Source organism: Carex rostrata, chromosome 1 (assembly GCF_964058835.1).
Source record: "Carex rostrata chromosome 1, lpCarRost1.2, whole genome shotgun sequence".
Classification (NCBI taxonomy): domain Eukaryota; kingdom Viridiplantae; phylum Streptophyta; class Magnoliopsida; order Poales; family Cyperaceae; genus Carex; species Carex rostrata.
In genome coordinates, this window is record NC_135918.1 from 2808333 (window position 1) to 2823297 (window position 14965).

The following is a 14965-nucleotide window of genomic DNA, read 5'->3' on the forward strand; positions in this document are numbered from 1 at the left end:
TTAAATTTTTTTGTCAAACTAATTAAAATCTTAAATTTAGTTCATTCAAAAAAAATCTTAAATTTAAATATAATTTTTTGACGTGAATTATACATTGAATTTTAGTGTAGTTGAAAATTATTTGTTCGCTAATTAAATGATAATATTGCTATGCCACAAAATTTGTCTGATCAATTAATTTGCTAATTAGTTTTGATATTGCGTCAGATTTGAACAAGAGATATTTAAATATAGAGATATGTAAAATAAGAAAAGGGTTTAAATGTCTTATGTCTTTTGTGTCTCGTCGTAAACCGTTTGATGTCATTCTCATATTAAAATATTTTTAGAAACCAAATTTTATAATTTTTGTAAATATTTTATCAATTTTTTAAAATTAGTACAAAATAACTATTTATGATATGTCAAAAAAGAGTAAATTTGTACATATCTAAAAAAAATAATAAAATAATTTCAAACAATATAAAATTTAGATATCATATTGAGTGTTTGAATTGACAATTTGAATTTTAAAAGTTGAAATATAAAACATTAGACATTATAAGATTGAATAAAATATGAAGAGATTTTTTTATGACATTTCACCCAGAATTAAAAAAAATATATATATAAATGAAAAAAAAAACGGAGAGATAAAAAGAAGTATTGGTTGTCTTCTTTTCCTATTAACAGACAAGGGATGTGCAAATTGTTTTTTTTTTTGCTTGCGCTGTAGTAGCATTTTTTTCTGTAAAGTTCAAGTCAGATTCAAATTATATTTCAAATTTTTTATGAATATATATAAAGTTACAAAAAATTAAAGTAATGTTACAATATAAAAGTACTAATTAAGAACACAACTGTAATGCAACTAAGTTGTATGAAATGACAAGATAGAATTTATAATAAATTACAACAATTATTTGCTATTGAAAAAAAAAGTAGAGAATATTAAATATTATTTATAGGATCAATAAGAAATTTAAAATCGGATCCAATAAAATATGAATGCGTATATAATAAATTAAGTGGACTCTCCTTCGTGACTTACCTAATTTGATCTAATAAAATACCAAAATATTATTTGCAAATTCATTAATAAATTTGGATTGGACAATCAGACTATGGATCCACAATTCCTTATAGATATGTATAGAAACAAAATTGACAATATTTATAGATTTCTCACAACAATAGCTATAGAAATATAGAAGAGAAATACGAAATGAAAGAAATTAGGAAACATAATTATATTGTTAAATTGGAGAGGGAGAAATAATGAAACATATTATATTGCTAAATTTCATAGTTTATTTAATTTTAATTATAATGCATTGTGTGGCGGTATGTGTGACGAGTATATTTTTAGTTAAATTTAGACTTCTACACATTATTCAGATACATTTAATAAAAATAAATAAATTATGTAATTGGAGGACTGAGATTAAATTCAAAATTTTATCTTTCAATCGTAGTCGTTGGCTGATCGGACACCCAATGTGCTTAATAATGAAATGGAGAAATAGAGAATAGAAAATAAATAGTGAAATTTAAGAATAGCAAATGAGAATAGAAAATAAATAGTGATTTTCATATTAGTATAAAAATGGTGCTATTCGGATTAGTAAAATTGTTGTTTGGATTGTAAATTTGGAATAGTAAATAGAAGTAACTGATAAATAATAGTGTTAACAAGATGCTAATTAAGAGGAAAGATAAGTAAGTGGGGTCTTAAATGAATTGTCACGACGTGGAGATAACATAAGTGATGTCAATATTATAATTTCGGAACTGTGTTAGTGAAAATCAGAGAAGGAAACATTTTTTTTCTCTCTTTACACTTTCAAATAGTAGCTATTCCAACATTTACAAAGAATAGAGAATAACAGCTATTCTAATTATTTCAAATAATAAAAATGTTATTTGAATGCATATTGCTATTCTGAATAAGCCTCTATCGTAGAATAACTCTCTATTCTAACTATTCCCGTTTCATCCAAACATAAGTGTTTTTTATCGGCTGTATTTATCAATGTTGAGTGTTGACAGAAACCATATTCCATCTTAAAAATAGACCTACTCAACCATCAACAATAGACAATAGTAATCATAAAATTTGTCTATCAGCTTGTTGGATAGTAATAAGAAGACAAACCGAGAACGAATGGACTAGATGCGGTACTATGCAAAGCCAACAGAGTGGCAGACAGAACCATCCAGCAGTCCATTTCTAGCTGAAGAGGGCCAAATTATAGTTGAAAGCTATGCTAGTCATTTGCAAAAATAAAAAAAATAATAATAATTAAAAGAAAATAAATTTCCATTATATTAGTGGGATAAAATCATAAAATCTCACAGCCTGGATTTTACAGCAAGTCTTACTAACTAAATTTTTATTTGTTAGCGAGAAAATAGAGTTAAGATATTGAATTAAAGAGTAGAACTAGGGTGCTCTTAAGCTCATCAAAGTTTTGGTGAGCTTAACTCTAAAACTCATTAAATCGATTTCAAATGACAAATCTGAATCGTTGAAACCCGTCTACCTTACGTGTGATGCATCTACATGTGAAATTTTTAAATATTCAAATTAATTTATTATAAAGTCAAGCGGTCAAAATTAGAAGGTTAATAAATTAATTTTAGTGCATTCATTTTTGAACGTTTTTTGACCGCTTGACTTTATACTAAATTAATTCGAATGTTTAAAAATTTCACATGTATATGCATCACACATAAGGTAGGCGGGTTTCAATGATTTGAATTCGTCATTTGAAATTAATTTGATGAGTTTTAAAGTTAAGTTCACCAAAATTTTGAGTTTTGGTGAGCTTAAAAGCACCCTAGTTCTACTCTTGAATTAAATACGGAGTCCACTTACATGGGATTTTTTTTTTATTTCAAAGCCCGTGGCCAAACTTACATGGGATATTGGTTCCATAAATTGGACAAGGAAACAAACCACCAAAAAGCCTCCTTCGTCCCTTCCATTCTCACACCCTATCTGCACTCACCAACTCCTTCACGCACTTCCGTGCCCTTATTATTACTCGCTCTGTCTCGCTTCCTCAGAGTACTCAAAATCAAATTACAATCCAATGACGCTCAAACGAGCTCCATCTCAGGCGAATTGCAATGCACTCTATCCACCGTCGATGCCATGGAAGCTGCGCCTGATCTTCAAGATAGGCTCCGCTATGACCGACGTCTCTCGCCGCAGCAATGGCACCATCAACCGCCGTCTCCTCTCCTTTATCTCCCCTCACGCTTCGGCCTCCCTCCACCCCTCCACCGGCGTCCGTACCTCCGATATCACCATTAACCCCTCTCACAACCTCCGTATCCGCGTCTTCGTACCCGCTTCGCCACCCTCGACCCCTCTCCCGGTAATCGTCTTCTTCCATGGGGGCGGATTTGCGTACCTCTCGGCCATGTCCCATGTGTACGACGCGGTGTGTAGAAGGTTCAGTCGGAAGTTAGGGGCGGTGGTCGTGTCAGTAGACTACCGGCTATCGCCGGAGCACAGATATCCGGCCCCATACGACGATGGCATGGAGGTGTTAAGATATCTCGATTCGGGAGGAATTCAATCGGAGAAGGTGATGGAAGGGATTAAAATGGACTCGTCCAGTTGTTTCCTGATGGGCGATAGCGCGGGCGCCAACATTGCCCACCACGTGGCCCGCAGGTCAGACATTGGATATACTTTTTATATTTGTTATTATATTTATATCCTTCATTTGTTGGTTGGATTTTAGTTGAAGAAAGCTCTAGATTTTACTTGGATCTTTGTTCGAGTGTTTTGCCCGATCGATGAACTTAAATTCTTTTGAATTTTCAAGCTTTACGAAGCTGCATTTTAATTTTTTAATGTGTACAGAGTTCGACATAGTCACCCTTTAATAAGGAAAATGGTGTTAAGCATAGCCTCCACCCTCTCCAGTATCTTAATCTAACATAAAATTCCAATAAAATTATTGGTTTTCAGTACTTGGTCGTTTTGTTGATGTTATCCATTCAGGCACAATGGCACATAGAATTTAGTTGGTATTTTCTTGTCTTAAAACTTGCTATTATTAGGTACTGCACGGAAACCGCAACTTGGAACAGGATCAAACTTGCCGGAGTGATAACGATCCAACCATTCTTTGGGGGAGAAGAACGGACTGAATCAGAGATACGTTTGGAGGGGGCCCCGCTGGTGTCGCAGGAACGTACTGATTGGCTGTGGAAAGCATTTCTACCGGAAGGAACTGATAGGAACCATGAGGCAGCCCACGTCTTCTCCCCAGCAACAGAGCTCGGTAATTTAATGTTTTTTTTTTTTTTGATAAAAGTGGTTATCCACCTGTTTCATTTGGTAATTTAATGTTAACCAAACAACATTTAAAAGCTTGTCATGAAAAATTAAGAAGATTAAATTAAATGATTAATTTTTCTTATTTTGTCAAGGGAATTGTTTGCAGCCAAAATGCGTTATACAAAACGTTCCAGTACAGCCTGTGGTAACATTTTTGGGTATAGTATACCTTTTTGTTTACACATATTTCTGTTTGGCTTGAGAGTCATTGGTATATAGTAAGGTAGATATGAAGCCATCTTCAAATTTAGCTTTTGATTAATTGCAGTGTTGTTCCTAGCTTTAAGGTTTTTAATGCTAGTATTTTGCGTTAATTTGTGCATAGATCAGTGAATCAGAATATTAAAGAGAATATTTACATATAGCTTCTTGACCTGTAAGAAGATATTAATTTATTATTTTGTTAAACAGGTAATGTCTACCCGCCAGTGCTGCTAGTGATAGGCGGTTATGATCCATTGCAGGACTGGCAAAGGAGGTACTATGAAATGTTGAAACAAAAGGGGAAGGAGGTACAGCTAATCGAGTATCCAAATGCAGTACATGCCTTTTACGTTTTTCCTTTTGATGAGTCAAAGCAGCTGATCGGCGAGATTATGGCGTTTGTGGAGGAGAAGAGATCGAAGGCCACTTGATTAGCTAGGTGGGTATGTGTACGATTAGATGTAATTAGATATTAATAAATCATCGTTAGTTGGCATGATCCTTTGGATCATATTAGCATTCTGTGGTGGTTGGGTTTGGTTGGATTTAGATAGAAATTTGGCTTATAAAAATGTGCTTGCCGGGTAATAAAGATATTATTGTAGTAAAAGATTGCAATTGTGATGTCAGCGGTCTAGTTTTTTTGAGATAAAACTTAAAGTACAAGTCTTCTAACTTCAAAAAATTATAAGAAATTTTTTATTCGAATTTTGAAACATGTAATTTTATATGCGAAGAACATTATCTCAGATACGAAATTAGATTAAAAGTTAGTTTTTAACAGTCTAGCTAGTTGTTTAATGGGGGTGCTTGTGCACTATGGAGGGAGAGGAACAGAAGGTTACGTTCTTTCTCCAATAAGAGACAACCGGAGAGCATATTAATAAATAATATGTCATTCGATATCGGAAGATGGTTGTGTAATGCTTAGCACTAGTAGGAAAGATAGTGAGTTTTGCATCATGCTTGCGGCCATTGGGGCAAGTTAGAACAAGTAGAAAAACTTGCGAAGTGTAGTGATGTAGAGGGGTTCCTACGTGACTTAAAAAAAACTTTTTGCTACATTTGTGTAAATATAATCTTTATTTTCTATCAATAAATTGTCAATGACAAACTTTGCTTCTAATTTTCAAAAAGAAAAAAAAAATCTAGTTGTTTAAGCGAATAGGTAAGTGGGTAGGATTTCTATTCTTTTACTTTTTGCAAATAAGATGAGTGTGTTATGTTATGTTGATCAAATTGTCCTCAAAATTGGAAGAACTTGCGTGCAAGAAAGAATAACTCGTAAAAGAAATGTGAGAAACTCGGTCATATTTGTTGAACAAGCTACCGAGCTCCAACCATGGAGTGCTGCAGCTAGCATTAGACATTTATAGATAATCGTACAAGTAATTAATTCGATTTGATGCCATATGCAACCTAGCCGAGAAGTTTGACCCTTTTCAGAGAATGAAAAGCTGGTATATTTTTTATATTTGCTCAGGATGCTAATTAAATCGACTTCAGTGTAAAAAGAAATAGATAACTGGGCAACGATCTTTTCACCAATTTATCTCCAAAGACTGTAGGCAAAAAGCTCCGTTTCATTTGGCGAGTCCATTTCGAATGATAAAAGTTGTTCTCATATTGATATCGTGAACCTTTTGAATTTAGTTGGTGTTGTAGAAAAAATGACGTGTTTATGACTTGATCAAATAATGTGACATTATATAACGTGATTAAAATATTTCTAAGTGATGTGACTAATTTGATATCTGAACATTTAAGAGATTCTGACAGTTAAAGAAATTGACGATCAAAAACTCATCTTCCGAACAGGTGAGGAAGTTGTGAACTTCGGTGTTCACGGATCAGATCTCCACCGCCCATCCCTGGATTGTTACTCTAGAAATGTGCTAAATTCAAGTATCTCATATAAAATTTGAAGCAATAAATTTTAGTGTAATCTCTTCATTGCATTTACATGTTAGTTGTACTTGTTTACGCCAACCAGTACTTTCAGTCTATAACAAGTAGGGGTGGCAACGAACCGAACCGAACCGAACCGAACTTACCTTAGGTTTGAGTTTGGTTTGAATTAATTTCGAACCGAACCTGGTTTGATTTGTTTCGAACCGAACCCATTTCGAATCGAATTAATTGCGAACTACACATTTTTCGAATCGAACCCGAATCGAATCACGAACTAAATTATTTTTTAGCAGTCCTAGTTATACCGGTAGTTTATACATTAATTTTTTCTCGCGAGACAATTCACATGGCTTCCTTTTACCGGTATGAACTATGAAATGAGTGTTTTTAAGTTGAAAAATTGTTTATGAAAAAATATATCAGAGACGGCTTTCCTGGTATAAACTATGAGAGACGACTGAAAAGAGAGGAGAGACAGTCATCTAGGCCGGAGAGACAGCTAGTCGCCGAGAGCGTCGGCTAGATTTTAGAGCTAGAGGGAGAGTGAGTTAGGGAGAGGTGGAGAGAGAACTAGGTTATTAAGATTTGAGAGCGAGGGAGTATCGGCTAAGTTAAATTATGACTCTCTAGCTATCTTGGATTTTAATTTCATCAGGTAAATGGACGACCGATGTTATTATGAGATTCGAACCATAAAAATGATCGAACCCATTTCGATCGAACTAGGCTAGGTTTGGGTTTGGTTTGAATCAATTCCGAACCTGGTTTGCTTCGTTTCAATTCGAACCCATTTCGAATCGAATTAAACTCGAATCAAACCCGAATCAAACCCGAATCGAATTACGAACCTCGAATTTTTTTGCCAGCCCTAATAACAAGGCGAGGTCTTTAAAAAAAAAAGGGAAAGAAAAAAAAAAGAAAAAGAAAAGAAAAATAACAAGGCGAGGTCTAAACTTAATTTCAAAATTGCCTCTAGTTGCTATTTATAATAATAAACAGAGAACAACTGAACAAGGCGAGGTCTAAACTTAATTTCAAAATTGCCTCTAATTGCTATTTATATTATTATTATTTTGGTAGTAACTGCCTCTAGCTGTTTTACTCAAAAACAAAAAAGAATTGCCCGCAGTAGTTGTTCGACTTTCAGAAAAAAAAAAAAAAAAAAGTACTGAGAAAACAAATAATGGGAATCTCATTTTGAAGTTAGTTGAGAAGCTGTGGACCCTACACTACAGATCTGTTCCTCTGACGACTGCAATAAAATTTCTAGGTGCATAAAGACATTGACTACCCTGGCCTCATTGGCCCCGGGTGCGTATCCTCTGAGATATCTCAACTTTTGCGTGACCGACGTGTCCGGTGCCTATTCGGGGGTGATGTAGGGGTCATTATCATGTGTACTTTGAGATTCGTGTATAACGTATTTAAACAGTTGAGATTTTCCATAATGTCACGCAAAGTTTGAGATATCTCAGAGGATACGAATTCATTGGCCCCATCCCACGTTCCTCATCCTCTGCATGTGCTGCACCGCGTCCACGTTTGACGTGTGCGTAGCGGACCGTGCAGCGCTGAGGATCCATCACTATCAGAGAGCTGAGCCAAAAGTCTGATATCCATGCTACAGAGTATAGATCGTTACAGCGTTGTAGAGAATCCGAATTCATGGAGACCGTACTCAATATAGGCCGCACTGCCGCAGGAATCCGAATCAGGGGACAGGTGGATGCCAATGAAAATATCTCCTAAAATGCACGCATGGAAGAGTCTAATTCACGGATGAAAATATCTCCTAAAATGCACGCATGGAAGAGTCTAATTCACGGATGAAAATATCTCCCAAAATGCACGCATGGAACAGTCTCGCTAGATACGGATTCGATTACAGATACAAAGCGAATATTTAACGGATAATTAACTCATAAATATTAAAATACAAATACTAATTAACAAAAAAAAAAAAAGATAAAATAATAATTCAAACGAAAAAAATTTAACAATACTTAAATAATTTGGCATCATGGGACACTTAATAATAGTCCAAATTAAAAAATTCGTGAGAATAAAGAAGTAGATTTAAAAATTAGAGTTACTTGACTCATTGTAAATACATTTTTTTTATCAATCGAATTGTTAGTAGACATTAAAGTCACTAACCTTCAAAAAAGAAAAGAAAAGAAGATAGTCCAAACTAAAGATGAAATAATAAAAAATAAAATAATAGTTCAAACAAAAGATAAAAACAATAAAAATTAGACACACCAGCGCATGGAAAAGAAAAACTGTCTGGTTCGTCCAGAGCTAAAGTTATTACTCCCACATTAATTAGTTACAAAAGTATGAGACGGTTAATTCGGATCTCGTGTTCTGAGTTACGGATAATTCGGATATCAGCTCTGTTTAGGAGGCAGAGAATTTATCCGTTTCTGTATCCGCCAATTTTCTTCGTTTTTGATAGTTATCCTGATCCGTATCCGTCTATTATCAAATCCATTTAATTCGGATATGGATATCATCTGGATACGGAACGAACTCAGACCGAATAATTCGGATCCGTTTATACTCCTATCGCATTGGCATTTGAATAGAATATCATTAGTATTTTATTTTCAATAATTTGATAAAATATTCTAAAAAAAATCAGTAATATTTTACTTTCCAGAATTTGATAAAAAATATGTCTAAAATATGAGATAAAAAAAAAAATCAAACTTCAATGCACAATTTCGGTGCTGTATGAACGTCTGTATTATTTCGAGTCTTGTTTCGATATTCTAAGTGTAACCAAAATTGTTCTAATGAGAAATTTAAGTGAATAATGTCATCAAACAGTCTAAGCACTTGTCGTGATCTCTGATCGTGACAAATTAAAATCAACCTCTGCAAGACAAAACATGGAAAACATCAATCTCAAATCGCATGGAGACTAACCCCACTTAGAATATATGGTTTCATGAGGTACAAGTTCATTTCAACGCACTTGCAAAAACAAGATACTCATTTGCAATGGCACGTCAAAAACAAATAGAGGATAGATAGAACTTCAATTAAGCTCAAAGGTAAAAAAAATATACAGCGGATTGATGCTAAGCACCTCTTAATAATTAAATTATAGAGGGATGAGAGTGGGAACAATTATCAGGGCCCAAATATATATAATCTATTAACGAATACTAAGATTCAACATATCTAAAAAAATTATCCTGATCCACAGTATGAATTTGCGGTAGAAAATTTCAGTGCGCTATGATGCCGGAGAAACGGATCCAATCGGCTGTTCTGATTCTATATTTTTGGGCTCAATTAGGCCCAGATAGGTCTTCTCGGTCCAAGCCGATATTTTAAATTTTACGGATAAATAAGAAATTACGTACTCGATAAGGCCTTCAGGGAGTTGATAACGTGTTCACTGACAGAGTCCAAATGGCAATTGCTACCGTGTGCACCTCCTCCTCCGTCTTGTCAAGATTACTGTTTTTTTCAAGCTTCTAAATAGCGTTTATAGCGGTGTAGCGGGGAGACAAAAAAAAAAGCTTTAACGAATAGCGGAGCTATAGCGAAAGCTATTATAAATAGCGTTTTTTTATTTCAAAAGTTATATTTTATATTTCTACTAAATACTATAGTAAAATGAGTGATGCTTCTATGGACATAAGGGCCTATTTGTAAAATGAATATATTTTTATTTTCAAAGTTCAAATAGCCGATCCGAACCGTTCATCTTGTTCTCCATATTAATATATCTTTGGAGACCAAATTTTACATTTTTCTGAATTTATTTACTATTTATTAAGATGGGTATAAAAAATATCAAATTCAGACCATTGAATTTTGTACCCACCTTAATAAATAGTAAAAAAAAATCAGAAAAATGTAAAATTTGGTCTCCAAGCACATATTAATATGGAGAACAAGATGAACGGTTCGGATTGACTGTTTGAACTTTAAAAATAAAAATATGTTCATTTTACAAATAGGTCCTTATGTCCATAGAAGGCTTTGCCAAGTAAAAATGTCTCATCAAGAAAAAAAAGATCAAATTAATTAAGAAGTTCTAATATTATTCATATTAAACCAATACAAAGTTCAAATTGTCATTCAAAATATCCCTAATTCAAAAACTATCGATATATTTTATATTCAAAATATACCACTACCATATATTAATGCATGATACAAAATTTAATTGATATAGCGGTATAGCCCGCACATGTTCCATTGTATTGATATAGCTTAATAAAGTAAAAAAAAAAAAAAAAAAACCAATCTAGATATTAAGGCCCATTAAAATTGCAAAATCATGTTTTCAGAAAAAAAAATTGCAAAATCATAACCTATGTAGCATAGCGGACCGCTATTGCCGCTACGCGCTACGCGCTATAGCGGACCGCTATTACCGCTATAGCGGTCGTAGCTTGATTAGCGCAGTTTTAGCCCGTAGCTTAGCTTTCTGGGTCCAAAACCGCTATAGCGGCGCTATAGCTTCGCTATAGCTAGCTATTTAGAAGCTTGGTTTTTTTTGAAGTTCTGAACCTAGGAAAATCCATTGTCATTGCTTTCTTATGGTAACAGATATCCTATTTTTTTTTAGAGGAGGGGTTCAAATGCCTCCATTTTTTGTGTCTCCACTATGACTATATTTTTTAAAACTTTAATAATTCAAAATTTAAAACTTAAAAGTCAAAATAAAACCGTTGGATATGATCTAAATCATTTTATCTATGCACATGTAAAAAATTATGACATTTCAATTTTATTTGGGTTATCATCAAGAGCTTGTAAAAAAAAATACTAATATGGATAATTTCTAGACGTTGATTTTTGAACTTATTGATTCACATAAAAACAAAATTGAAATGTGATAATTTTTTATGAGCACATAGAAAAAATAATATAGATCACATCTAATGGTTTTATTTTCACTTTTAAGTTTTAAATTTTGAGTTATTAAAGTTTAAAAAAATAGAGACATGGTGGAGGCACAAAAAATGGAGGCATTTGAACCCTCCTGTTTTTTTTATTAAACTTTTATAAGTTAAATGTCCAATCCAATTCGTACAATTAGTAATTATTTATAATCAACAGCAATTGTTTCGTATTAAAAGAAGAAACAAAGGTTTCTTTTGAGGTTTTCTTATACTGATTTGCTGATCTATTTGAATTGTTTGGTGAACATTACTTTGGAAACTTCCATCGGCGTGCTAATGGATATTCTTCTTTTGTTTTTTTTTATGCCCTTTTCTTTCTTAAATATGTAAATTTTTGTTTTCCTTTTTCAGTTCTATGATAAGAAATTCTGTAATTGTTTGATTGAAGATGTGAAGCTTTGGGACATTTACATGTCGGAAGAATCTGGTTCTTAATTTTGAGGGAAGGTGGCATATATAAGGTAGCTTGCAAATGATGTTTCTTTAATTATATTCCTTGAAACAGGGAATGATTCTTCAAAATAAATCGGAAGATGTATTCATGGATTCTCTTAATTATAAGAATAAACACTAATAGATATGTCTGGAATTATAATTTTTTTTTAAATAACTGAAACCAGGGGTGTACAACAGGCGGGTTGATGATATTTTATTAAAATTTGAACCCAACTTGATTACATCGAGTTAAAAAAATTCTTTACTTTACTCACCCATAATCCAACCCAACCCATCTATTTTTTTTATATACGGGTTATGCGGGTTAGACGGGTTAAACGAGTTATTAATTCAAGCTATCATTATGGTATGTTCTCTTTTGCATAGGTCCCTTTAATACCACTTATTGCTAGCAGAATAGAGTGAACAAAGTTATTCTAAAAAATAGTTTGCTACTTTATTCTAAAATTTTGTATGAATATTTGGAGGAAGAATATAACTAAAATAAATTTTCTCAAAAGAAGTTAGATGAAGATTCATGATAAACTGTTTCCGAACCGGTACTATCTCTTTGGGTATCAAATTACAGCTAAAGACAAAAACCAATATTAATCTAGGTATTAAGCAACATACCCTAAAGGGCCTAAACAAACTAACACACCAGTGCAACAAACCTATTACAAAGCAAAATAACATAACAATCCTGATACAAAAGAGCAAATCATACAAAGTTGAAAAAAAACCCAAACTGACAACTAAAGTATATTAAGCATAAAACCTCTTTGTAAACTTCAAAATCAGCAGTTCAGCACCCACATGCCTTAAGCTCCAGCATGTTCATCAGAGATTTTCTCTAACTCTCTGGTGAGAAGGAGATAAGGAGATAAGGAGATTTAATGTGGGATTAAAGAGTGCAGGTTCACGGGATTAAAGAGATTTAATGCAACTTCACGGGTCCGGGTATAACGAGTTCCAAAACTCTAAACCCACGATCCGATCCATAATAACATGTTTGTCAAAATTCAACCTGTACTCGACCCAGTTATATCTCAATCCGGTAAAAAACGGATTGGGTCGGACGGTTTAGACAGGTTGGGTGAGTCTCGGATATTTTTGTACACCCCTAACTGAAACAATAAACTAGAGGAAAGAACCATGGTGCTTTAAATTTTCCTTTTTATTATGAAATTTAATATTCTGATGGTCTTCATTTTGTCACATTCCTCATCAACGACAAGAACGTTAAAAACAAGAGAAAGCACTAAAGCCAAATTCTTGTCTCGTCCGAGGATTATTTATGGTAACAAATATTTTTGGGCTAACTTATAGATATCTTTAATTAAGAAAAAAAAAAGTTGCCCAAGATCATTTATTTTTTGTATATATAATCATATCAGAAGTTCAGAAAATGGTTAGGCAAAGAAAAAGTTTCAAAAGTTCTATATTTTTTTTTTTGAGCCTGATAATTGTATTTCAAACAAAATTTTCAAGCGCGCCCCTCAAGTAATTTAACAGAAAAAACTTCCAAGATTATCTAACTTTCATTTTTAGCGCTAATATCCAAACATTTAAAACTCTGTTTATAACATTTTACAATACTAGTTATTCGTAATCATTTATACATCTATCTGCAAGCATTAAAATTCTAAATATGTATAGTTTTAACTCCTAACTGTTTTTTTTTCAATAAAAAAAAAACAGAAAGATTTCTTTCATCTATTTTTTTTTTAATTTTTTTTTCTCTAATCATTCTCATCAATTTTTTCGGCGATCCGTGATGAATTTTGCAAATCTAAAAATACGAACGTTTTTTACTCAATTTTATATTTCAAATGAGATCCATGAAGAATAACTTTCGAGTTATATTTGTGTCGTAATTTTTTTTATGACTTTAAATCTCTGTGACTTTTATTTTTTTATTTTGTTTCAAAATAATTTAAACCTATATTTACAACCTTCAAATCTCTATTATAAACCTCATTAATTGCACTTTAAATTTCTAGAATAAAACATATAAACATCATGTACAAAGAATTTAAATCTCAACAATAACACTGCATTTACAAAGCTCATGTACAAAGCATATAAATCTCATGTACAAAGCCTTGAAAATTTTAAAGTGCTCATGAGTTTTACTTTAAAAAAAAACAAATAACTTTAAAATTACTCAAAATTATTTCTTCATGGATCTTATTTAAAAGATAAAATCAAATAAAAAACGTTCATATTTTTAGATTCGTAAAATTCATCACGGATTGTCGGAAAAATAAATTAGAATGATTGGAAAATAAAATAAAAAAGAGTAGATGAAAAGAATATTTCCTTTTTTGGCTTGAAAACAAAAATTGCTGAGAGTTAAAACTATCTAGAAATGTTTTCAGAGGTTTATATGTTTGCGAATAACATTTTAAAATATTATAAACATACCTTTAAATATTTAGATATTAGCGCTGGAAATGAAAGTTAGACAATATTTGAAGGTTTTTTTTTTTCTGTAAAACTATTTGGGGGACGCGCTCGGGTATGATGGTTCGGGAGACCAGAATATATATATATATATATTATTTTTTTGTGTAATGATGTAAAATAAGGATCATCCCCAATCCCAATTCCCCATTCGTTTGGGCATTACATGCATAAAATTGCGTCAATATGACACTATTTCAAATGAGAATACTTCGGTCACTGTTATTGGTGCCTGGAAAGGGTGAGGGAGACAGAAAAAAATATCACAACAATCATTTGAAAGAATTTTGTCAAATTTATTCTTTTCTTGCATTCTTCAAAAAGCCATTCAAGTGGAGATAATTGGGCGCTCTCTCTCTCTCTCTCCCTACAGTCTCATCACTCTCTCGGTGGAGTATAATTCCGAGGGAAGCAAGAAAAATTCAGTCAAATATTACGAAGCAAAATATCTTTTTGAAGGTATATACCAAGGAATATATCATTTGAAGCCCCTACATGCCACTGTGGCGCCAAACACCCCTTCCAAATTCACACCATTCGTTCCTTTGGGGCCCATATCTCACACTTCCTCCTCCTCTTCTCATCCTCATGCTACATTTATCCTTGCCCTCTTATTTTATTAACTTATTTCTTTGGAATCCTTGCAATTTTCTTCTTCTTTTATATACATTCATGTAATATGTGT

General features: G+C 32.8%; 1 protein-coding gene across 1 annotated transcript; it reads left to right on the forward strand.

The window, feature by feature from the left end:
• Window positions 1-2929: 2929 nt before the first annotated feature.
• Window positions 2930-5106, forward strand: CXE18 (carboxyesterase 18). The gene is made up of 3 exons (XM_078299996.1): window positions 2930-3664; window positions 4057-4280; window positions 4748-5106. Exons 1-3 carry the CDS (start codon window positions 3075-3077, stop codon window positions 4969-4971), a joined length of 1038 nt encoding a protein of 345 aa, XP_078156122.1. The 5' UTR covers window positions 2930-3074; the 3' UTR covers window positions 4972-5106.
• The last annotated feature ends 9859 nt before the right edge of the window (window positions 5107-14965 follow it).